The sequence below is a fragment of the Macrotis lagotis genome, chromosome 1, assembly GCF_037893015.1.
Source record: "Macrotis lagotis isolate mMagLag1 chromosome 1, bilby.v1.9.chrom.fasta, whole genome shotgun sequence".
NCBI classification, from domain to species: Eukaryota; Metazoa; Chordata; class Mammalia; order Peramelemorphia; family Peramelidae; genus Macrotis; species Macrotis lagotis.
In genome coordinates, this window is record NC_133658.1 from 228,975,077 (window position 1) to 229,000,870 (window position 25,794).

At 40.2% G+C, this 25,794-nt stretch overlaps 1 protein-coding gene across 5 annotated transcripts in view; it reads left to right on the forward strand.

Annotated features, from left to right (window-relative positions):
• CMIP (c-Maf inducing protein) overlaps nucleotides 1-25,794 on the forward strand; it is a 275,350-nt gene that overhangs the window by 240,116 nt on the left and 9,440 nt on the right. For all 5 annotated transcript variants that reach the window (XM_074209740.1, XM_074209741.1, XM_074209742.1 and 2 more), the window contains exons 10-14: nucleotides 2,055-2,408; nucleotides 14,252-14,317; nucleotides 15,518-15,544; nucleotides 15,934-15,982; nucleotides 16,930-17,037. In XM_074209740.1, coding sequence (XP_074065841.1) covers nucleotides 2,055-2,408; nucleotides 14,252-14,317; nucleotides 15,518-15,544; nucleotides 15,934-15,982; nucleotides 16,930-17,037 — 604 coding nt within the window. The remainder of the gene's footprint in view (nucleotides 1-2,054; nucleotides 2,409-14,251; nucleotides 14,318-15,517; nucleotides 15,545-15,933; nucleotides 15,983-16,929; nucleotides 17,038-25,794) is intronic.

Sequence of the window (25,794 nt, forward strand, 5' to 3'; positions counted from 1 at the left end):
CTGAGAAATGGTGGGGGTGGAGAGAGACATTACCTATGGGAGAACCATATCAGTAAAGGAAAAGATGACACATTTATTCAGTAAGTGTTAGGGAAGAGTTGGGCAGTGAGGAAGACTGGTGGGAGGAAATGAAGATAGCCTATGAAATGTACCTCAAGAGAATTGTTATGGCCCATGGACCCTAAGAGTTTGTTTCATTCAGTAGATAAGAAATCTTTGTCTAGTGTTCTTTATGTGAGTTTCTGTGCTAGGTCCAAGAGAGTTAACAATGAATTTTTGTTCTCAATCAGCTACATTCAATATATTGCTATATTCAAAATTGTTGAGGGAGATGATGATGATGGTGATGGTGATGGTGATGGTGATGGTGATGGTGATGATTGTGGCTACTGTTTATAGTAATGTTTGAGAGTTTCCAAAGTGCTTTATGAATATTATCTTGATTGTTCCTCACAACAACTCTGGGAGGTAGGTACTATTGTTAACCTGATTTTTCAGATGAGACAAAAATGAAGTGACTAGTCCAGGATCTCAGAGATAGTAAATATTTGAGTCCAAATGTAAACTCAGATCTTTCTGACTTCAAAGTTCAGTATTCTTTAGTATATCATCTAGAAGATTTAAAACTAAAAAGATGCACCCAAAAGAGTGCATCAAAGGATCCTAGAATCATGGATTTAAAACTGGAAAGAACTTTAGCATCCAACCCCCTCATTTTACAGATATGAAATTTTTACATACAAATGACTCAGGACCATACAGCTTATAAATGGGAGGTGACTTTCTGAACCCACATCTTCCTGATTTTTAGGTCCCCGTGTTCTCTACCACACTGCCTCCAAGAGATTCATGAAATACTCAACCATTCAGTAAAGATCAAAGGAATCAGGAAAAATAACTAATACAAACTTTATGATCTTCTTTAGAACTTCCGATGATCTGTGATTTGGTCCTGGAGGATATAGGGCATTAGGTGTAGATATTTCACTCCACCATTAGCACTTTACAGCCTTCAAATTTTAGTTGATGGTTTTCATGGGTCTCTATCTCCTCAGAAAATGCATAACTTCAAATCTGGTCTCAGACACTTAATAATCACCTAGCTGTGTGGCCTTGGGCAAGCCACTTAACCCTATCTGCCTTGCAAAAACCTAAAAAAAAAAAGCATAACCTGGAAGCTAGCTTTCTGGTGATAAGAATCTCCACACTTGCCTGGTTGATCCTTGGACAGTGGATAAAGTCCTAATATCATATAACTAGAAGGGATGTCATGCAGATGAGGAAATTGAAACTGGGACTGTCTTTGGCCTTTCTTTGTATCCCCATCACTTAGCTCAATGACTGGTTCATATTAAGCATTTAATAAATGCTAATTGATTGAGTGAGGTTGAATGACTTATCTACAATTACAGAGTTAAAATGTGAATCCTGGTCTTTTGACTACAGAGCCAGTAATCTTTCTGCTGTACCTTGCTCTTTCCTGGGTCTGTAATCACGTTAACAGAGTACTTTAGTGACAGGAAATATACATCCCTGCTGGGAAATGCCAATAGAGCAAACCTCTATTAAGAGCCTACTGTGTGTCTACCTTTTTCTAGTTACTGGCAATTCAAAGACAAAAGCAATCTGTCTCAACCCTGAAGGAACTCATATTTCTGGGCAATACCATGGACAAAGATTAGTATGCTATGTACACACACACACACACACACACACACACACACATACCAGCAAGCTATAAGTTACTTGAGAGTGGGAAGAAGAATGGGAAGAGACACCACCTTGAAAAAAAGTAAGGGTTCTAAGCAGTGGAGATGAGGAGGAGTATATACCAAGTCCTGGAGGGTGAATGGATCAGTGGAGAGACCACTTGTGTAAATACATGGAGAAAAAGATGAAAACGGGGATATGGTTAATTAGGGAAGACTTCTTGGTAGAGGTGACTTCTCAATATAGATATGGCTTGTTTGTACTTTTTTAAGTTCCAGGGATAGACTAGTAATCCCCAAACCCTCTGTTTCTAAAACCTTCCTTTCCCAAATCTGCCATTGCAGCCGAGACAATTCTCCAAGCCTGAAAGAAATCCGCAACGGCTGTCAGCAGCAATGTGACCGGAAACCCAATTTACCACTGCGCCTTCTCCACACAAGCCCTGACCTCGTCTGTCAGGAAGCAACACTGTCCGAATCCCGCCTCAAGTCTGTCATTGTCACTTCCAATGAGATCCATGTGGAGGTAGAGCGTAACAACACTGCCAACCAGAAGATGACAGCCAATACTGGCAATGACAGTGAGCCCAATCTCATTGACTGCCTCATGGTCAGCCCTACCTGCAGCACCATGAGCATTGAGCTGAGTGCCCAGGCCGACCGCATTCTGGGCTGCTATGTGGAGATTCTCAAGATACTGTGAGTACCACCCCTGCCCCACCTCTGCCAGCCACCAAGGGTGTTTGCCAAAGTGGAGGGAGGCAGAGGGGCTGTAAGGAATATCGTTATACACTTTAGCAGTCTTGTGGATCTCAAGTAATTTGAGCAGTATATAGCAGATAAATGGTTAACAAAACTATTGGAGGAATTCTTTTGAAAAGTGAAGAATCCTTTTGTAAAGCAAATGATTACCCTTCATTTATCTTTTCTGCATGTGTGGATTTGCATGTGTTCAGTTAAAGACAAGCATACCTCTTTTACTGTGTCTTTAATAATACTCTTTGGGTATAAGTGTACACATGCATATACATATACAGGAATAGTGCTCAAAAATTATAGTTTTCAAGTCTTTGGTTGTTAAATATCTCAGAACAACCCAGGGTTCTCCCTCCCCATTCCCAACTTCTGTTCTGACACTGCAAAAAGACTGTGACTACCAGTATCATACATCTAATAACCAGGAGAGTGAGATAACCTTGGTTGCCCTGGTCAGGACTGAAACACTGCTCTTCTGAGACACATGAGTAGGATACTGAAAAAAGCTCTCATCTCCTTTGTCATCCCCAGGTTTTGGATGGAGTTCCTTGTGATTATGTTTTCCTAGGGTCAAATCCATTCTTATCTCCTCCAATCATTTTTATTTGCTCTGGGCTAAGTGGAGTCACTTCTTATTCCTATGGGTCTGAAGGTTCTTGAGAAATGTGACCTGTCTACCTCCTAACCTACCATCCCACACCTCTTTGAGCACAGGTATATCCTACTTTAGAAAAAACTGACATGCAGAAATTTGAATTTATAAAGAAGTTATATTGAAGTAATCATTCATATTCTAAAGCAATTCTTTTCAAAGAAATTTTAAGTTGTACTCCTAATGCACTGAGAATAATTCACCATATTTCTTTTGAATCCCTGCTATGTGCAACTTAGTGTGTTTGGTGCTATATAATGTGAAAAACTGAATTAGATCTGCAAAAACGTGATACACACACACACACACACACACAACTTTTCAGGAACATGTTCATTGTAGATTGAGATTTACCCATAATCTGATTGTCTGGGATACTTTCTTGGCTTCCCCTTTGACTTATGCCTAGATTCTAAAGATAAAATAATGCCTACTTAAGATTTTCCTGAGCTAATTTTTATGGGTTCCTTGCTCAGTTTTTTAGTGTAGTTTTTTTTGTACTTATTCTCTCTCTTGATTGTTGAGAATCTTAGGGTTGAGAATCTGGCGTAAAAATTGGAGAATTCCATTGTTTACCTGAAGAGATGGATATAAGGAAATGGAGAAGATGCATAGTAAATATCTTCAAAGAATCACCTTTGTAGATGATAATATTAAAGTAATACATGCAGACCCACGACCACAGAGATGTAATCATCCCCTGGTTTGAATAGATCACTTTTAATTTCAGGTAGTGCCTTATAGCCATGCTGACCAAGTTCCTAAACTTCATGCTCCCCCATTCTACTCTGGTCCCTTGCCTCATTACTTATGGTGGCCTTAGCCTCTTTACCTATCTGAGAAGTCAAGGTGAGTGCATCCAAAAAGGTGTTAAAAGATTTCTCCAGTGCTTTCAAGCCTTCTAACTAAAGAAGCACTGAGTGCATATTTAAAAGGCTTGCTCATCCCACAACTTCACAGGTTTCCAAATCAGGTATCTGAGAGCTTCTCAAAGATGAAGTCTGCCCACAGGGTTTCTGCAAGTTTGGAAAAGCAGTCATTAACCTTGTGAATACATTTACAGCCTGCTCATTTTGGGACATGAACAGCTGGCCCCTTCTTGCTGGAGTCTTATTACATCAATTCAGGGCTTCTTTTTAGGCAAGCCCAGGCCCTCCAAGGGTGTTGCTCAAGCCAAGGCCCCAGCAATGCTGCACATTCTGTGTTCATTCTAGGCTCCAGAACTTGAGCAATTTTCCATAAACACTGGGAACTCCCAGACCTTCTGCTGTCTTGGGTACTGACTCATATTTCTCATTAAGCACTAAGGCTTTGAGTTTCATCATGCAGTTGACACACATTTTATAAACACATTCATGAATGAGGACCTTGTTCTTCCTAACTCCCCTCCAGACCTCCTCTTTGGCCACATAGCCACGCCATGTTCCATATAGCAGTGGAGGAAACTGCTGCCATGTTCTGTGTATGGGTGTGTGGCCAGGACAAGAGGAGAGCTGGAGTGGTGGGGGATAAGAGTACCTAATCCATGAGAAGAGTTCAATAAATATTTGTTATTGATAATAATGGAAAACCACTCTTGGCAAAGAGCTAATTAACATCTTAAGAAAAATAAATAAAGCAGATATTTCTTTATGGAACATACATATATCAGGAGCTTAAGTTCAAGAGAGAGTGGTCAGAATGGCCATGGGAAGAATTTGTATGTTATCAGAATTTTGCATCCTTAGTTACTAAATCTCTAGTAAGTTGTGAAAAATTCAAGGAAGGAGGAAATTATTATAAATTGAGATCCTCAGAGAAACTCAAAAAAAAAAATGAAAAAGCCAATGTTATCTTTGACTGCATTAATAGATATCTAGCACCTAGCAAAAGGATATATTGATTCTATTGTACTCTACCAGATCATACTCACTCTGGAATACTTGTGGGGGTCAATTCCAGGGATAGTATTTTAAGAGATTTATAGCATGCTACATTGTGCTGGTTCTGCAGTCAGAAGACTTGGATTCAAATCCCACCTTTGATGCATGCTACCTCCCTAGACTTCAGTTTTCTCATCTGTAAAATGAAGGGTTGGATTAGATGACTTTTGAGGGTCCTTCTTGCTCTAGATCTTTGTTCCTTTGCCTAGAGGAGTAAAACCAAGATTAGTTATGTATCAAGTCATATGAGGAATGATGGTGAAAACTGAACATGTTTAGCCTAGAGAAAACTAGCTCAGGGTGCTGAATGAGGGTTTTGGAATGAAAGGGTTATGATAAATGTTTTCAAATATCAGAAGCGTTTCAGGTGGAAGGGGGATTTGAATTTTTTTTCTCTGCTTGGCCTTAGAAGGTAGAACTAGGAGCAATGGAAGGTTTAGGGAAATGGATTTTAGCTCAGTATTGGAAAGAATTTCATGACAGATAAAGTTGTATGAAAGTAGAATAGACTTCCCCATAAAGTACTGTGTACTTTGTGCATCATCCCCAGATGTCTCTAAAAAGAGACATCTTAGAAAGTTTACTTGAAAGGATTGCGATAGAAGGAATTTCTGTCCTAAGCTTGAGGTTGGAATATATTGACCTCTAAAGTCTCTTGCAGCTATAAAATTCTGTGAGAACAAAGTGCTTGCTGAAAGAGCATAGAGTTTAACTGTGTGTACCCAGGTTCAGACTCTGAGGGAATGGTAGGATATTAACTGATCGTCTTCAATGAACTCTGAGATTAGAAGCCAATGGCTCAGACTGAAAGCCCTGATTCACACATAGCCTCTTGTTTCAGTTTCACCTTGTGGGAAGAAGCATTACTTGTCCTGAGAGTCTCTTCCTTCGTTTTTGTTATTCTGTAATTTCAGTCTTAACCAGTTCTCCACAATCCCATTTGGCATTTTCTTGGCAGAGATACTGGAATGGTTTGACATTTCCTTCTTCAGCTCATTTTATAGATGAGGAACCTGAGGTAAATAAGGTGAAGTGAATTGCCCAGGGTCACACAGCTAGTAAGAATCTGAAACTGGATTTGAACTCAGGAAGATGAGTTATCCTGACTTGAGGCCTAGCACTCTCTTGTTGTGCCACTTAGCTGCCCTCCTTTATGTTTATATTTGATGGCTATGCGCCACCCAGGCTGTGTAAATGGTGAGGCTTGCTTGGCTTTATGCTCCTATTAGCACATTTATTGAGTCTCAGTCATCCTTACAGCCTAGAAATATCCATCCTAGTCCTTCAGCCAGCAGCTGCCTTTATGTAGTTTGAGTGGACACATTCAATAGGAAATGTCACTATTGCCGCCCTCTCAGAACTTTCAGTCTAAACGAAGGCCACAGCCACCAACACTGATGGATAACAGAATGGTGGAACTAGAGCCTCAGAGGCCATCATGGCTGACCCCTGTGAGACAACTGAAGCACAGGAAGAGGTCTTCCTGAATGAAAGTCCTCCCTCAATCCATTACCTCAGACTGCCCATGAGATTCATTTAAATGAGTAGGAATCACTGTAAATGAGTGGGAATCACTCTTCCTATTGCTTAGTGCTTCCTTCATAATAATTCCATGAGGTAGAAAGGTGTTATGAGGTCTTTTTTATGAATGAGGAAACTGGAGCTTGTAGAGAAGAGGTGACTTAGGCAAAATTCCATCACTCTCCTACTAGGTATCAGAGCCAAGATCTGAACCTAGGTCCTCCAATGCCCACCTGATCTCCCATTCTGTTACACTTTAATGCTCCTTTATAGAACTGACTTACAGAGATCAGTATGACAGTCTCGGGGGTAAGGGTGGCCATGGCATGCTGTAGTGATGACCGAAGTTTCAAACTGTTTTTAAGAGGAAGGATATGGTTCAGCAGAAAGGATGTAGAGATCATAACAAGCTGAGGGAATGGTCAGAGTGATTGTGCAAGTCAGGAACAGTTGGTTTGCCATGGAGGTGAAGGAGGATTCTGAGCCTCGGGGATTATCTGGCACGAAGAGATGAAGCTGAGGTGTAATGGGCCATGAAGGCAGCTTGAACAGAAAGTGTAGGGCTCTGATTATTTGCAGCTCAACAAGAGCAATATGGGACACTTTGCCTTTGAGAATGTCTTCCCTCCAACTGTAAACTCCTCTCCTTAATCATCATAGTGTCTTCACCAGTCATCTAGTCAGGGAGAAAGGGGAGAAAAAGGGGTTCCATTTTCTTAACCACTGTGACCTCTAATTCTAAATGCCACCCATTTCTCTTAGCTATTAGCCATTTAAGGCTTTCCTGACTTTGGTTCCATAGTCTGCCCTAAAACTCCAAAGTTAGGTCTTTCAGTGAAACCCTCTCTCTCATCTGAAATCAGATGTCACTGCAGGAGGCATAACTATCTGAGGGAGGGGATCACCTTCATGAATACAGAGGTATTTGAGGGTTATGAAACAGTGACCCAGGTATTGAGTCTGGGTCCCCTCAGTGAAAAGCTGGGGTAAATAGTAAAGACATGTGGCAAATGTTTCCATTGGTGCAAACATTTTTCCTGGTTTTCTAGTTACAGCATTATAGGAAGTAGTGGGGTGGGGTGGGGTGGGGAGGGGGGATTTGTTTTGTGTAGCTCCTTACATATCCTGGATACTTAATAAATGCTAATTATGGTAGCAGAGGCTCTCTCTCTAGGGAACGCAAAGCACTCTAGAGAGATTATAACCAGGGAAGCTATTCAGCAACCCTGAAAAAGAAGAGAGTTAGGTATCTTTATTTTATAATTTAAAAGTAAATCATAAAGAAGGAGAGAGATTCACCCAAGATTACACAGTGACTAATAGAAAAGTGCCAAAATTTCTGGTCCGAGACTCTTTCCGCAGGTCCAAGCAGTTTCTCCAGAGTAGGAAAAAATGCTTATAAATGAATATGTAGGCTATTGTTAGCAAGAAGCAGATGAGGGCAGCACTAAAAGGAAGAGGAATAAATTGCTTTCTAATATCTTCATTCCAGCACTTGCCTTTTTTTTTTCCATTATTGAGGCCAAGCAGATACTCACTTTACTATCTTCTCATGAGGCTAGTAAATTCCCTACAGGAGATTTACTCTTTTAGGTCCAAAGCTCTCCTTGCCTTCTCCAGCTGGTCATCTCCGTGCTATGAATGCTCCAAATAACCTCTCCGTTTTCCTTGTTTATGAGGGTTGCCCGGGGCTACTTGTATGTTTTGACTTGTTTGAGCCACACTTGAGAATAACTTGTGCTCTGAGAGAAGATAGTAGCCATGGACTGGTGGGAAAAGTTTGAAGTGTCAAGTGTAAGTGGCGCTGGTTGTCTCATATTTCACAGTGAGCTATTGCAAGCATTCTTGGACTGAAAATGCTTATAGGGGCACGTACAATGTTTGTGACTGACCATGTAGGCTCAGCTCCTTCTCCCTTCTCTTCCTCCTGGATCCTAACCATTTGATCCTATCCTCAGCATCATGAACTAATAGAGATGCAGAAATGCCCGTGGATTGTTTGGAACATACATGCTCATTCAAATAATCCTTTTCAGTTGAATTAACACATCAACTCGAAAGGGTAGATTTCATAGATGCATCCACATCTCAGCAGGCTGGGATAACACTGAATAGGACTCTATTCATAAAAAGAATAGAGCTATACTTAGGGTAGATATAATGTGGGTCATTCCACTGCCAGATCAGCTGAAGAAAGTTTTCCATCCTAAGACTCATATTGCCACTGTTCCTTGGCTCTTGTTTCTAATTTCTCCCCATTCCCTCTATTCTTGCCTTAATAGAAAAATCATCAAAAATCACAATACTTTTTTTTCCCTTTCTCTATTCCTAGTTTTTAACTCATCCTGTCCTCCTCTCCTAACCTTCAAATCTCTATTCGGTACTCCAGTGGATTACCAGTAAGTCCCCTTGAAAGGTAGACTTTATTTAGCTCTTTTTTCCTCTTTAATTCAGGAGTATTCTAACTATACTCTGGTAATTTTGGACAGACCTCCCTTTCACAAGTTGATCTGTTCCACTGACTGAAGGGCCTTGAGGAAACCATTCTATTCAGGCTAGGAAAGAGCAGGGGAACATCTAAGAAAATTACTTTGGTGATAGCACTGCTCTCCATGGTGTTTCCCTAGTAAACTTTGACCATGCATCTTTCTTAGGTTGCCTAGCCCAGTGATAGGTGTGCTTAGGTCACCATCCAGTGACCACCAAGCATGTTGTGGAGGGATAGAGGTGAAGAGTTATAGTGATTTCTCCCTAATCAAGGTATAGAAGCCTACCTTGAATGCCTATGCCCACTGGGAGGCAGGAAGCTGGGCAAAGGGTGCCCTCTCTGTACTTTTTCCCTATGGCACCAAAGGAGAACATCTGATTGAACAAGGACTGTTTAATCAAGGATTTGATGTACCTAGATTGTGAAGTCATTTGACCTTTATTGGGGAAACCCATAATGAAGAATTTATTTTGAAATTTGAACTGAGCCATTGCTAGGTAGAGTGATGAGGTCATGAGGCCATACCAGCAGAATGACCCTTACTGCCCTCCTCTCCAGATCATTATTCTGACCAACTTTTTGGTGGTAAGGTACTAGAGTAGTCGAGGAGGCCTGTGAAGGTATTAGCCCTGAAGCCTTTGTGGAAAGAGAGAGTGCCATCAGAGCAGGATGTCAGAATAGCTAAGGGCACCCTTGCCCCTGGTACCAGGATAGCCTGCCCCTGTTCAAGTTGAACTGAGTTTGAAGTGATGACTCTAGCTGCTTCCAGTGAGGCCTGACAGCCCAGAGACTGGCCTGAACCAACCAGTTTTCTGTGTGCTCACCTAGACTCGGGCTCCAAATATTGGAGTTAAAAAAGGCATATAAGAAAGATGATCCATTCACATTTCTGTGTAAAATAACCACAGAAAATTGACCTCAGACTAGTGCTGAACTTTAGCAGTTCTAAAGGAATCATATGGATGAAGTGAACAAGTATTATTAACAAGTATTACTCTAATTGTGGTTACTTTATGACTCCATTGAGAGTTGTGATCAACTTTACCAGCTTGAGAGGAAAATGCAAATTTTTGAAGAAGTCGGTTTAGCCAACAGCTGATCACCCTGAAATCTAATTCTTCCTCAGACACTAACTAGCCTTGTGACCCATGGCACATCCCTTAACTATTCTCAACTTCAATTTTCTTATCTGTAAATTGGGAATAATACCAACACCTACCTCCCAGGGTTGTCATAAGGATTATTTGAAATGTATGTAAAGTATTTTGCAAACCTTAAAAAACTATTTAGATGCTAGTTTCTGTTATCATAATGTAATTCTTCACTCAAACTGATTTTTTCATAGGTTTTATAATAAGGTTATTCTCCAATATCTTTGCATTGTAGTTTATCAATTTATCTTTTATTAATGTTAATATAATAGGTGACATTTATTTAACACTTTAAGATTTAAGTATTTTCTAAAATATTATCTCAAATGTTATGCTACTAATGGGGCTGAGAAAACCAAATTTGGATAGAAATTAGGTCTTTGTCCTAGTCAGTTGAGTTGGACAATGACCCATGGACAGATTAAAAAGTTTTTCTATTAAGGTCTGAAACAGAAGAATTGCTCCATACTCTGACTGATTTCTGGAGTATTACTAGAGTTCTTAATCTTACACTTGCCTTTTCCATAATTCATTTACTTAGCTTAGGTAATCAACCTCTTCAGGGAACTCCTCTCTCTATTTGCTCAGCTTTAGAGGAAGGAAGCCTTTCCTCAAGACCTCCAAGACACGGTCTAAATTCCAGAGAATGAGGCTATTGCTTCTTGGTTGTGGATTTTGTAAGGGTGAAGACATCAGGTTCCACTTGAGGGTAACTAAATGATGAGGATTAAGTAGGCATAGGGTGAACAGGATGTCAAAGTATCTAAAGGACCTTAAAGATAATGAAGAAAGTCACATCTTTGAGCTGTCTCCCAAAGGCAGCTTTTAGAAACTTAAGCTGCAGGTAGAAAAGCATCTACATCTACCACTGCTGTTGTAAGAGGGAAGGAAAAGGAATGTTGTGGATCTAGTCTAGATACAATTTCTTCTTGAGCTGGCATTCCCAGAGGATGATTACTCCTAGAAGGTATTTTTTTTTTTGGTTAAGATTCTAAGACACATGGGGCAGCTAGGTGGCGCAATGGATAAAGCACCGGCCCTTGAGTCAGGAGTACCTGAGTCCAAATCCTACCTCAGACACTTAATAATTACCTAGCTGTGTGGCCTTGGGCAAGCCACTTAACCCCCATTGCCTTGCAAAAAAAAAAAAAAACCTAAAAAAAAAGATTGTAAGACACACACACACAGAACCCTTCATGATCTTGGTCATGGGCAACTGCTATAATCTAATCACCTCTTTTGGTCACTTGTCAATCTTTCATTGTTCCACTTAAAATATAATGCTTACAGAGAAAACATAATACTTCAGGTATAGTCTGAGGAGCACAGAAGATCTTTTGATCTGGACATACTTGCTTGAGGGTAGGGACCAATGGGAGATAATGCTAACAGTGGATCCAATCCAGAGATACACCCATAAATTACCCATCAAGAAGCTAAACAAGGTCTAGGGTTCTTGGGACAGGAGGGGAGATTTTAATATATTTAGTAAGGAAAATCCTGCCCCTGTCTCACCCTAAATGGGTCAGGTCCAAAGAATCCAGGCTACTTTGTGTCATCCATATGCTCTTGGGGGTGTTGCAGATTGCCATTTAATTATTACATCTATCCATAGACTTCTTGAGTAACTATTACTGTATGTGGTCCACTGTCCTAGGTGTTAAAGTGATAAAATAAATTGGATCAGGTATGCTTAGCCTTTTTTTATGACAGTCTGGTGAATCCTATGGCCCCCTTCACAGAATTATGTTTTTAATGCATAAAATGAAATTCTTACATATAATTATAATGAAATAATTATTGATATTTTTTAAGTTCATGGACCTTAGGTTAGGACCCCCTGGTTTAAATAAAACATAATCCCTTCCTTTGTAGAGTTTACAATCCAATAGATGGTAAAGGCAATAGCAGATACATTCTGCATCTGTTACATAAAAAGTTGATTAGAGATGCAAAGAGCCCTTTGAAAATTTTTTAATGACTTGGGCTTTAAAGAATGAGTAGAAATTCACCAGCTTAAGGCCTAAGGGAACAATGGAAGCTAAGGCCCAAAAAGCATAATGTTCAGGTTGATTTGAGACAGCATTCATGGAAGAGTAATTTGAGATAAAGCTGGAAGTGTAGGTTGGCATTAGAGGTCTTGAATGTCAAGTGAAGTAAAATGTACAGAGCTACTAAAGGCTTTTGGAAGAGAGGCATGATAGGAGCAGATGGATATGGAAGGAAGATTAGATTGAAAATGGTATGAGGATATAGAGTGGAGACAAAATATGGTAAAGGTAGGGAATCATATTGCAAAACTATTTCAATAATAGAGGGGGATGGTATGAAAATAGCCATTAAGATGTTGGCATTGGGATTAGAAAGAAGGGGATGGATGAAAGAGATGTTGTGAAGGTAGGTACAGATTTGGTTTGAGCAGTGAAGATAGTATCCAAGAGAACCTAGAGGTTAAAACCTTGGGAGACTAGGTGAATGGTGACAATACAGAAAGAAGTAGAGAGTCTGAAGAAAAAAGGCCATGTAAAGAGAACCAAACTAATATTCAAAAGTGTTGAACTGAAGTTTTGGAAGGCACAGTATTGTATAAAACTGGTGCTTCCAGGGTTCAGGATTTTCAGAATGCAGAAAGAAACAACATTTTTTTTTTTTTTTTTTTTTGCACAGGGCAATGGGGTTAAGTGGCTTGCCCAAGGTCACACAGCTAGGTAATTATTAAGTGTCTGAGGCCAAATTTGAACTCAGGTACTTCTGACTTCAGGGCCAGTGTTCTATCTACTGTGCCACCTAGCCACCCCCCCAAAAAAACATTTTTTTGATAGATATATTGAAAGGAAGAAAAAGTCATTTGACCTTGCCATATGAGCAGCAAAGACTTTTTTGTTCTCTTTGCTTTGACCTCTCACATATATGAAAAATGAGAGATCATAGGGGTCAAAGTGATGGGACACAAACCCCACATGTTCATACCCACACTCTCATACTTGAATCCACCCACATCCTTTCTTTTTTACTCTCTGTCTCTCTCTCCACACACATGGTGATGACAGAACCCTAGCAGGGAGACATGGATGAAAGAACTGATTGGTGACTTGGCTATTGTGTACCTCCACATTTGCTGGAGATAGGTCAGTGCAACTCTCACTCATAGGATCATAGCTTGAGAGCTCAAGAGAACTTAGAGGCTATGTAGGACAACCTACAAGTTTTCCTTGCTCCAAATTCAATGCTTTTTCCACTCCCTCTTGTTCCCATACCTCCTTAAGGAACTGTGATGGAGGCATCATCTTCATAGTCAGTACTCATATCCCCTTGTGTCCCTAGGGGGTTCTTGTGTATGACTCAATATAATGCCTTTTTTTTTTCAGTCAGCTTCAATTCAATTTAATTTAGTTTCCTAGGCAATTATTAAGTATCTACTGTATGCCAAGCACTTTGAATATAAAAACAAAAATGAAAACTGATCAGACCTTTAAGGAGCTTATAGTCTACCATGGGGGAAACAGCAATAGTTAACTAAATTAAAATTTTATACATTTGGAGCAGGGAGTATGAGTAAAATAGTAACAGTTGGAGAGTCCTGACTGTGAGAGCCATTGGAGTTTATTGAGTAGTGGAGTGACATGATCAGACTGTGCTTTAGGAAAATCACCTTGTGACAGATGGATTGGAGAATGAGGAGAATTGAGGCAGGTAGATCAAATTAGAGGGTATTCCCAGACAAGAGGTGATGAGAATGGAATTGGTGAAGGTGGGGGGAAACCTATCCAAGAAATGTTGGACAGAAAGACACAAGATTTGATAGTGATTTGCTTATGTGGGGTGAGTGAGATTGACAAGTTGAGGATGACACTGGATAAGATTAAGAATTTGGATAACTAAGAGAGTAGTGGTACCCTCAGCAGAATATTAAATCTGGGGAGATAGGGCAATCATAGTCATTGACACTGTATGATAGCAAGAAGTATCCCTTCCAAAGGTGAGATCTGCCAGCCAGGTTCTGAGACTGACCCCAGTAAACCAACTTCATCTTCCCCTTCCTTTTCTTCTAGGTCAGACTATGACGACTGGAGACCAGCTCTAGCCAGCTTGCTTCAACCTATTCCATTCCCCAAAGAGTAAGTCTGCCTGCCTTTCTTTTGTCCTTAGTAGTGTTTGTGATAATATCTCAAACATCTGCTGAGTCCTTCCTGGTGAAGACAATTTATTTCATGAAACCTAAGCAACCTGAGTGAGTTGTTGAACCATAATGAATATGGGCAGGAAACAGCATAGGATTATAGGATTTAGAGCTGAAAGCATCCATTTTATCCTCTTCATTGTACAGAGGAAGGAAGTGAGGCCCAGAGAGGTTTGGCCCTGGTCTCTGGATTGAAAGTATTAAGAGAGAAACACAGTATTCCCCTCACCTGCCCCATCCTTTTCCCTTAACCATTAACAGAATCCCACATAGCTTCTCAAGTCATTGAGCCTCTCTGTTTCTGACGTTCCCCTTGTTCCCATGGCACATTTATCACCAGAAAGGCAGACAGACGAAAAGATCCTGGTGAAAAAGAACCTAAACAAGGACACTTTGTCTAAGTAAGCGGGACTGAAAGTGTCTAAATGACTCTGTTTTGATAGATTGGAGAAACTGTGCTTCTCAGGGAGGCCTGTGGCACTCTCCTGGGAACCGATTAACGAGCATGATGTTTATGAAATGCAGCTCTCGGAGGGGGTACATTACAGCCTGTAATTGCCCAATTTACTGGCCTCTCGTGTCTCTGGTGGCCCAATACCTCGAGACCAGAGAAATCCAACTCCTAAGCACTGGCTGCCTGCTCTGTAACGCCATGGCGTCATCTCCACAGTCAGCCATTCCTTCCACCTCTAGGGAGGAGCTATACAGACCGACTATGATGCAATTCACTTTTCAGAGCGATCCTTAATTGCTTTTCTGATGTACAGTGTTAATTAGCTGTGGCCCTGCCTTAATTGTAGAACAATTAATGAACACACCTGGGTCTTTGGGACAGAAAAAAAAAACCCACCAGGTAGCTCTACTCCTGTTTACAAGTGTGTGATTCTGGGGTCATTCACCTGATTACTGTTATTATTCTCCTTCCCTCTCATTCAACCTGCACTTGTTTGTTGGTGAATAGGAAGGTTGAAGTATTATTATCTTGTTCTAAATTTCTTTTTCTTTTCTAGGATCATAAATAAAGGGGGGGGCATCCTTGTAGGCTTTTCCTCCAGAAGGATTTCTAGTTATTGCACTTTTTGAAAGGGTCATATAGAAACTAGTGTTCTTATATTATTATTATTGTTTTTTGTTACAGAGCTCTTGCGCATGAGAAATTTACCAAGTGAGTATTTCTGTGATTCTTGCATTGTAGGGGCAGGGGTGCCCCCACTTTCAAGACCCTATGTACCTCCTCACTATCCCAGACCCCACCTCATAGCAACTCCTCTCTTAGTTAAGGTTGGACATCATGAATATGGTCCTAGGTTTTCCCTCTCTCCCAGCAGCCATTGGGATTTTCAAACCCTGCATTCTAATCCTTTCTTGAGAAACTGTAAGTACCCTGGTACCCTTTCAATCTAGAGGTCTCATGAGCTGGCCAGCTAGCTGGCTCTTCATGTCCTCAATCTTCCTTCACAGCTAGCATCCTCTGTCCCCACCCACCTACTCTGCCCCTCCAGCATATGCAGATAGGATGTCTCGGTGACCCAGTCCTTGGTTTGTATCTTTCAGGGAACTGAAGTATGTGATTCAGAGATTTGCTGAAGACCCACGCCAAGAGGTGAACCTTATCTTCTCTTCCCCTTAGTAAAATGCTGTCCTGCCTGCCCCATGCTGTCTTCAGTATTGATGGTGGTTGTCCGAGTCTGTTGAGAGAGCCAGATCTGAAGCCCCTGAGGAGCTCTGCCAGCTAGCTTTTGTTCACAAAAGTGAACAGGCTGGCAGACATTCTCCAAATACACACACACACACACACACACACACACAAACAGATGGCTTGTTTGCAGAGGCTGCTGGCCTTGTGTATAAACAGATGCCCCACCCAGTGTGTCTGAGGTTAGCCTTATGATGTCAGTGCTTTACAGTAAACTATAACGAACAGCAGCATTTTTTCCACTAGCTCAATGTTTTCTCCACTGGTTTTCTCTGCTGGTAGAGGAATTGATTTAGAAACATGCTTGCATACGGCTCTCATGCTGAGCCAAGTACAGCATTTATGGCTTCAAGTGTTTTGCCTTCCTTTGCCAAAGGTAGTGATAGTTTCCATGAAGGCACCAGAAGAGAAAGCAGTCAAGTCCTTGGAACCTGGGCTCAGGTCCTGTTCTCGCATGCTGAAACTGAGCTACCCTAGTCCTTCCCCTAGCTGAATTTTAATCTGTATTGCCCTCCCATTCCTGTTTTCAATATATTTGGCCTAGGACAGGAGGTGTACCTAGGTGTTGGAGAGAGAATTGCACCTCCAATTTTATTTGATCTCTAATTTCACTAGGTAAAATAGATAGAAACTTATGTGTTGCAGTCCTGGTCCTGGGGTATTTGGATAGCCGATACCCAGGCTATCATGTGCCTGCTGGAAAAATGAACACAAACCTTTCCTTCCTAGGAATGGTTCTGTACCACTGGCCCCAGCTTCCCCCCTGGAGGATGTCCTGGTCCCACTGTTCTCCATCTTCCTTGGGACCACTGCTTTACATCTTTGCCTTCAAACATCTCTCTTCTGCCTGGCAGGTCCACTCTTGTTTGCTGAGTGTTCGGACCGGCAAAGATGGATGGTTTCAGCTTTACAGTCCTGGAGGTGTGGCTTGTGATGATGATGGAGAACTTTTTGCCAGCATGGTATGCACCTACAGTAGTGTGAACTTATGTTTTCTCTTCTGAACATGAATAGTCAACCAAAGCTTGGTTCACTCTAACAAAATGGTCACCTACATTGGTCACACTACCTTGTATTTGTTGCATCCTAAATATTGTTAATAATATACTTTATGCGTTTTATCTTTATATCACAATCATTTGGAGATAGAAAGAAACCTCCCAACTTCCAGATAGAATCTTTCTTAGAAACAAAGTAAAATAATTAAGCAAAAAAAAAACCCATACCATGACCACATTTAGCAGCCTATATTCTTTATGTCCTCTGTAGTGAGAAAGAGATAAGTCATGTTATCTGTTCATTTAAGACTTTTGCTGATTTTCCATTGAGAAGTTGGCTTTTCCTGAACTTTTCCAAATATTCAGTTTCTTTGTGTGATAGGAATAGAGCCCAAATATTTGAAGAAAGTCTAGGTTTCAAAGCTCTTGTATGTCATGAAATGGAGCTGTAGTAGTTGGTGCCCCATCCTCAGGTTAAACTTGATTCAGTCTCTCATATTTGATTATGTACCTCTTGGGTCTGAAAGTAATCTAAGAGGTAAAAGTTTTCTCTCTTTCTGTGACTGGGGGAAAGTATCTGCCCAGATGCCCAGTGGAGATGAGGGTGTGGGAAGACAAAAGAACAGATAAACAGAAGTTATGGACATCCCCAACCCTTTCTTAAATGGTTGTTTTTTTAGTATTTTGACTTGATTCTCATTGATACATATGCCTCATAGAGTAAAGAACCTCAAAGTGTTCTTTTCCACATGGCTGCAGAGTCTCCAATGATTATACTAATAGCAAAGATACCAGCAGTTTATAAGGTTTCTAACCAAATTTGGAAGTCTTTGCTGAGGTTCAAGACTGTAGGTAGCTTTAAAGATATTGTAGGAGTCTATTCTTCCATCCTTATCTCCTGTACTGAGTGATGGATAGCAACATTCCGTAAGACTAGTTGCCTTGAATGTAATATAAACAGAATGTTACTTCAGGGACAAAGATATTTGGTAAATCCATGTATTCTACAAACTAGAGACAAGTAATTTGCAGTCCATGATAATGGCTCCTAATTCACCTCATCATCCTTGCTTTTGAGCTGTCTCTTCCTTGTATACTACATTATCTTTGGTTCAGTTCTTTTCCGGTTTGTTGAATTACTAATGTTCACATTCAGCTATGTTCAAGCACAGTAATATGCAAAGAAATACTTCAAGATCTACAATGTAGTGCCACACTTTGATGTGTCTTTTCTTTACAGGTTAGCATCTTCACAAGAGATATCAATTAGTAAAATCATACCCTAGCTTGAAGAGATAAGTTATTTGCTTCTGAGCAAAATAACCAAATAAAGCTTGCCTCTGGCCCTGGTCTGGCCTTTTAATTGCAGTCAATCATCTTCCACTATGCAGTGTCGCAGGGAGTGAACACAAGAATGTGGATGGTGCAAGATGGCTTGTCACCACTGATGGATTTAGGTGAATCCCTATTTTGAGATGCCTGAATTGTTCTAGAGTTCAACGTGAGAGATTTTAAGAGGCACTAAAGAGATGGTAGATATCTGTTCTATTTAAGGATATTTTGTTTATCCCTCCTGAGGAAGAAATTCAAGAAAGAAAAGTCATAAAGCAGCTGCCTTATCTAAATCAGACTCATTGTAAACCAGAATTCATGGGTTTCATGTATGAAGTGCTTCAAATGGAAAGTAGTTATCCACAGGTATATTCTCATAAGGGAAGTCTGATAGGTAGCAAGTTTTCTAGAGGCATTAATTGTAATCTTTCATTTCTAAATGGTATCCTATAATATTTTAAAGTATTTTCATGGTGATAATCACATTTTTCACACATTTGAGCTTCAGTTTATATCCTCAGGCAAAGGAAGTTAGGCTTCCTTCAGGAAAGTATAGAGATAATTTTTTCTAGGAGTCTCTTTTTTTCTTCAGAATAGTGACACTCAGTGATACTGCAGTCACAATTTGTATCTTTCTAGGCTTCTAAACTTCATCTATGGACCTCTGATGAGTTTTCCTTGTTTGCATTTATTATTGGGATTTATAATAAGGAGAACACATTTTTGGCAATAATTTAGATTTATGGGCTTATAGGAGTATAAAGTTCAGAGCTGTAAGGGATATTAGTCTAACCTAATATCATTTTCAGACGAGGAAACTAAGACCCAAGACAAGCCCAAAGACATAGAGTCTGTTTATTTTGGAGGCATGGTCAATAATAATCAAAGTCTAGATTCTAATCCTATTCATCTGATTCTAAATTCTAAGGTCTTTCCCAACATGAGACCTCTCACAGATCTGTTAGCTTATAAACAAGGTTCAGAGAAGAAAATACCTTTTTTATTCTCCATTCAGATCAAGTTTATTTACATTATTCTGGTCCTTTATTTAGCACCTGTATTTGCAGGCACCATATATCCTGAATGTTTTAGGATAGTACTATTCACAAATTAGGGGAAATAATCTTTAATACATCCATATCCTTAGTTTTTAAATAGAGTGCATGCTTATTATCAGTGTATGGGCGTAAGGTTTTATGTTAGTTGCTGGAAGGTAGGCTAAGGAGCCAGAAAAAGAGAGAGAAAGTGAACATGATTAAGTACAGTCAAAACCAGAGAGGAAGAACATGTTCATTCAGCTAAAAGCAACAACAGTAGAGAGAAGATGTACCAAATGCTGAAAAAGAGACATAGACAAGAAAGGTCATGAGAGTTTAAAGAGAGAGGGAAAGTTATAGAAGGCTCTGTGGAAGAGGAGGTAGACTTTGAAGGATGGGTAGGACTTAGATAAACAGAGAATAAGATTTCAAGTTAAGGAAGTAGCATGTTCAAAGATGTGAAAGCAGTAATAGACATGGTGTCTCAGAATACTAGTTTGGCTAGAGGAAAAGTTTGTTTACATGTGTAGTAGAATATGGGTTAGAAAATCAGACTCCAGATAATAGAGGCTTTGAAATGGCAAGAAATGTGAACTTTATTCAAAGAACTCTTGAGGGTTTTTGATAGGCACTAAGAATCATTTTAAGATAATGAGTTATTTTGGCAGTATATGTTGAGATGATATAATAGGGGGACAAAGAAGTTTCATCTAGAAACCATACCCTCAAAGAGTTTATAATCTTGTCATGGAAGTAAGATAGAAATATACCAAGAATAAGATGACAGTGAAAATTGAAATTGTCAGTACAAGAGTTAAGGTAGCATAACACTGACTAGCAAAGTTCCTGGTGTGAATCTAGATCTTTATGGTCCTTTTATATATATTCTTTCTTTACATCCTCACAGTGCCCCTGAGAAGGAGTCAAGATGCACATTCTTGTGCCCGAGAATCACAATAGGAGGTTAAAAACATAATCATTTTAGACTGTGGTAGTCAAAACAGGCTTAAGAAAAAAGTGAGCTTTGAGTTGGTTCTTGAAGGATGATTAGTAGGTGGAGATGGGGAAGGTATTCTCTTAGGTGTGAGCAACAGTGTAGGGATTAGAAAGGGTAAGGCATGCTAGAGGCCATGGGCTAAAGTTAGGGAAGTAGTGGGAGATAAGGTGAGAGACAGGGAAGCATTGAGGTTAGAGGGATAGCATTGAAGTAAGGAGTACTTGGGGTTGAAGTCCCGCTTTCTGAAATCAACTGACTTGTAGGGTTTTGAGCAAATCAAGTACCTTCTCAGTGCCCCAGGAAACAGGTGACTTGCTAATCTGTATGAGTGGAGGGAGTTTTCACACTAGGAGTATCCTCCACACCAATAGATTCAAAGGTCCAGAGCAAGGTTAGATGTGGGGGTGGGGAGAGTTATGGTATGATCAGATGTGCCTTAAGAAGGGGCACCTGAGTGGCACAGAAGTTAGAGTCCTGGTCCTGGAGTTTAGAGGACCTGAGTTCAAATCTGGTCCTGACATTAACTATGTGATTCTGAGCAAGTCTCTTTACTCTCATTGTCTCAGGCCTACCTCCCCTCTACTAACCCCCCCCCCCAAAAAAAAAAGTTATGTGCCTTAGGAAGATGTTATCATATACAGAGCAGATTGGAGAAGAAACTGGAAATCAGAAAAATAGCTTCTTTTTTTTAAATTTTTATTAAAGATATTATTTGAGTTTTACAATTTTCCCCCAATCTTGCTTCCCTCCCCCCACCTCCACCCCACAGATAGCACTCCATCAGTCTTTACTTTGTTTCCATGTTGTACCTTGATCCAAATTGGGTGTGATGAGAGAGAAATCATATCCTTAAAGAGAACAAAATTCTCAGAGGTAACCAGATCAAACAATAAGACATCTGGGGTTTTTTTTTTTCCCCGAATTAAAGGGAATAGTCCTTGTACTTTGTTCAAACTCCACAGCTCCTTATCTGGATACAGATGGTACTCTCCTTTGCAGACGGCCTAAAATTGTTCCCAATTGTTGCGCTGATGGAATGAGCAAGTCCTTCAAGGTTGAACATCACCCCCATGTTGCTGTTAGGGTGTACAGTGTTTTTCTGGTTCTGCTCATCTCACTCAACATCAGTTCATGCAAATCCCTCCAGGTTTCCCTGAAATCCCGTCCCTCCTGGTTTCTATTAGAACAGTAGTGTTCCATGACATACATATACCACAGTTTGCTAAACCATTCCCCAATTGTAGGACATTTACTGGATTTCCAATTCTTTGCCACCACAAACAGGGCTGCTATAAATATTTTTGTACAAGTAATGTTTTTACCCTTTTTCCTCATCTCTTCAGGGTATAGACCCAGTAGTGGTATTGCTGGGTCAAAGGGTATGCAAATTTTTGTTGCCCTTTGGGCATAGTTCCAAATAGCATTCCAGAAGGGTTGGATGTGTTCACAGTTCCACCAACAGTGTAATAGTGTCCCAGATTCCCCACAACCCTTCCAACAATGATCATTATCCTTCCTGGTCATACTGGCCAATCTGAGAGGTGTGAGGTGGTACCTCAATGAAGCTTTAATTTGCATTTCTCTAATAATTAATGATTTAGAGCATTTTTTCATATGGCTATGGATTGCTTTGATCTCCTCATCTGTAAATTGCCTTTGCATATCCTTTGACCATTTGTCAATTGGGGAATGGCTTTTTGTTTTAAAAATATGACTCAGTTCTCTGTATTTTTTAGAAATGAGTCCTTTGTCAGAATCATTAGTTGTAAAGATTGTTTCCCAATTTACTACTTTTCTTTTGATCTTGATTACATTGGTTTTATCTGTGCAAAACCTTTTTAATTTAATGTAATCGAAATCATCTAATTGGTTTTTAGTGATGTTCTCCAACTCTTCCTTAGTCATAAACTGTTCCCCTTTCCATAGATCTGACAGGTAGACTAGTCCTTGATCTTCTCATTTGCTTATAGTATTGTTTTTTATGTCTATGTCCTGTAACCATTTGGATCTTATCTTGGTAAAGGGTGTGAGGTGTTGGTCTAATCTAAGTTTCTTCCATACTAACTTCCAATTATCCCAGCAGTTTTTATCCTGGTGGCCTGACTCTTTGGGTTTATCAAACAGCAGATTACTATAATCCTCTCCTGCTTTTACACCTAGTCTATTCCACTGGTCCACCACTCTATTTCTTAGCCAATACCAAACAGTTTTGATGACTGATGCTTTATAATATAATTTTAGATCAGGTAGTGCTAAGCCACCTTCATTTGCATTTTTTTTTCATGAACTCCTGGCAATTCTTGACTTTTTATTTCTCCATATGAATTTACTTACAATTTTTTCTAACTCATTAAAGTAATTTTTTGGAATTTTGATTGGTAGGGCACTAAACAGATAGTTTAGTTTTGGTAGTATTGTCATTTTTATTATATTAGCTCTACCTATCCATGAGCAGTTGATATTTGCCCAGTTATTTAAATCTGATTTAATTTGTGTGAGAAGTGTTTTATAATTGTTTTCAAAAAGATTCTGAGTCTGTCTTGGCAAATAGACTCCCAAGTATTTTACACTGTCTGAATTTACTTTGAATGGGATTTCTCTTTCTAGCTCTTCCTGCTGTTTTTTGCTAGTCATATATAGGAAAGTTGAGGATTTATGGGGGTTTATTTTATAACCTGCAACTTTGCTAAAATTGCTAATTGTTTCCAGTAGTTTTTTAGATGATTTCTTGGGATTCTCTAGGTAGAACATCATGTCATCTGCGAATAGTGGGAGTTTTGTCTCTTCCTTCCCAATTCTAATTCCTTTAATTTCTTTTTCTTCTCTAATTGCTGATGGTAACATTTCTAATACAATATTGAATAGTAGTGGTGATAATGGGCACCCTTGTTTAACCCCTGATTTTATTGGGAATGCCTCTAGCCTCTCCCCATTGAGTATAATGCTTGTTGATGGTTTTAGATAGATACTGCTAATTAAAATAGCTTCTTTTTTGACAATCATTTATTATGAGAACTGGGACTGGAGCAGCTGTAGTATGAGTGAGGGAGGGGACAGATGCCAGAAAGATTTCTAAGGAAGAACCCGAAGATCTGAGGCACAACGTGGAGAGAGAATGAGCTGAGCACCCAGGGTCCAAATGGCTACTTGTATCCATCATTGCCTTTTCAACCTTGGGCAGTCAGCATTCCCCTCTGTACCATATGGAGGTTTTCAATTCAAAATCTGCTATCTAATATATTCTCTTTGTTCCCCTGGCCCCTGCTCATTCTGTCCACTGACTGACTTTACTTCAGAAATGCAGGTGCTGACTTTTTTAAGTGACCTTTCCTGGTGACCTTTGCCTCTGAAACACCCCCTGACTGGGAGATAGAGAGATGGTTGTCAAGGGCCTGAGAAGAAACCAAAACATCAGTCAGACAAGGGAGCATAGGATCTGTGTTCCTGTGAACTCAGTGACCCATTAGATGCTGAGGCCAGAGGAGGCTAAGATAAAAGGAGACTTGAACCCCCCAGTGGAGGAGCTAGGTGATTAAGATCCAGTGAGCATTTGGGGGGGGGGAGAGAGAGTGAGTGAATGAGTGTATCCATGGAAGTAGATGCAATGTGATATGGATGACTGTTGATGCAGGGTCCCTGTGGAGAAGGGAGAGGATAGGAAAAACCTAGACTGCTGCTTAAGCATCCTCAGCGTTCTGAGCTCTGTGATGTGTTTGGGTTGCCTTTCCAGACGTTTGGACTCTGGGAAGGATTGTCAGGGAGCCAGGGTGCTCAAAGTGCCCAGACTATTCCCCCCCTGGATTTCAACCCAAGCCATTCTCCTAAGCAGATAGGGTACTGAGCCCTAAGGGACCCTCCCCTGTTCCAGTAGGGTAGAAGGGAGGGAGATTTGGGCATAGTATTATCCAAATGAGCCAGCTCCATCAGAAATGGTCTTGCCTGGCTCCACTAGTTTTGGCCCCTTCCCCTTTCTCATCAAAGAAAACAATTCATTCTCTCATTTTTTTTTACAAGGCAAAAGAACTCTTTACCAGAAAATGAGCTCTGTTGGGAAACCAATTCATATAGAACTACTCAGTGAGCTGAGCCAAGCAAGAGTTTTGTCTGTCTGTAATATATGAGCCACCTCTTGGGTCCTTCTTGAAAGGAGCTTATTTTTAGATATTTCTGTGTACGTGCTCTGTCTTAACTTGTTCCTCACTGCTAGATTAGCCAGATTTCTGGAGCTTGAAAATTTGTCTGTTTTCTCCATTTATTTCTCAACTTGAGCCATAATCTCTCCATGTAGACGTCATTGCCTTCCCCATAGCAACATAGTCCCTATGCCAATCAGTACCCAATGAGAGTAAGAAGCAACATGAACTGGCAACCACTGGTTTGAGAGGATCCATTGACATGCCATATTAGGATCCTAATGATTATACAAATGTTGGAAGGAAAATTATATAGCTACTAAGATCAAAATGGGCTATTTGTTTAGAGTAATATAGCTTGCTCTCAGGGCTGGGGTAGTTTCCATCTCAAAAACAGGCTTTTTTTTTTTAAAGAAAGCGAAAGCATTTTGTATTGAAATGAAAGACAGAACCATGAGGCCTCTTTAGCCCTCACAGTGACTCACCATTTCCTTTCTAATCCATCTCTCTATATCTAATCTCCAAAGCTAGCTCTGGGATGAATTCATGACGTCCTACTAGTCCACCCTTGTCCTTTGGGTTCCTGTCTAAAGCCATCAAGATGCATACCTTCAGTGGGCTGACTTCCCTAGGCAAGCCTCACTTTTGAATGACTTGTCAGTCATTTATGGATGAGATGACCATCAGGTTCCCCCAGAAAAGATTTTCCAGTTCAAAGAGGTCCTTGGAAGGGAAGAGAAGACAGATTTTCTCTGTGTGCTACCTGAGCCATGTGTATGTTGGGCTGTAGCTCAACATGAGGTTTCAGAAATTTCTGCCTGCTGCCATTAATGCCAAAAGCTCAAAGACAATGCCAGGCAACAAGACTCCAGCCTCTTGCTTGGCCACAGAAAAACTCAAATCCCCATCTACATAGGTACACTGGAAAAGAAGTGATCTTTGCTGTGGTCAGGATGTTGTTTGGTAAAAAGACACAGGATCTGGAGTCAGAAGACCTGGATTTGAATCTTTGCTCTAACACTCTATGTGCCTCAGTTTACTACTCTGTAAAATGAAGACATTGTACTAAATTATCTCTAATGTCCCTTCTTGATCTACATCTTGTGACTATGCATCTTAGAATATAGTGAGTGTATGTGGGAGATGGAGTAGAGTGTTATTTAATTGTCTTTGCTCTTGATTACTGGTCTTAGGGGATTTTCTTACAACCATTCTGGAAGCC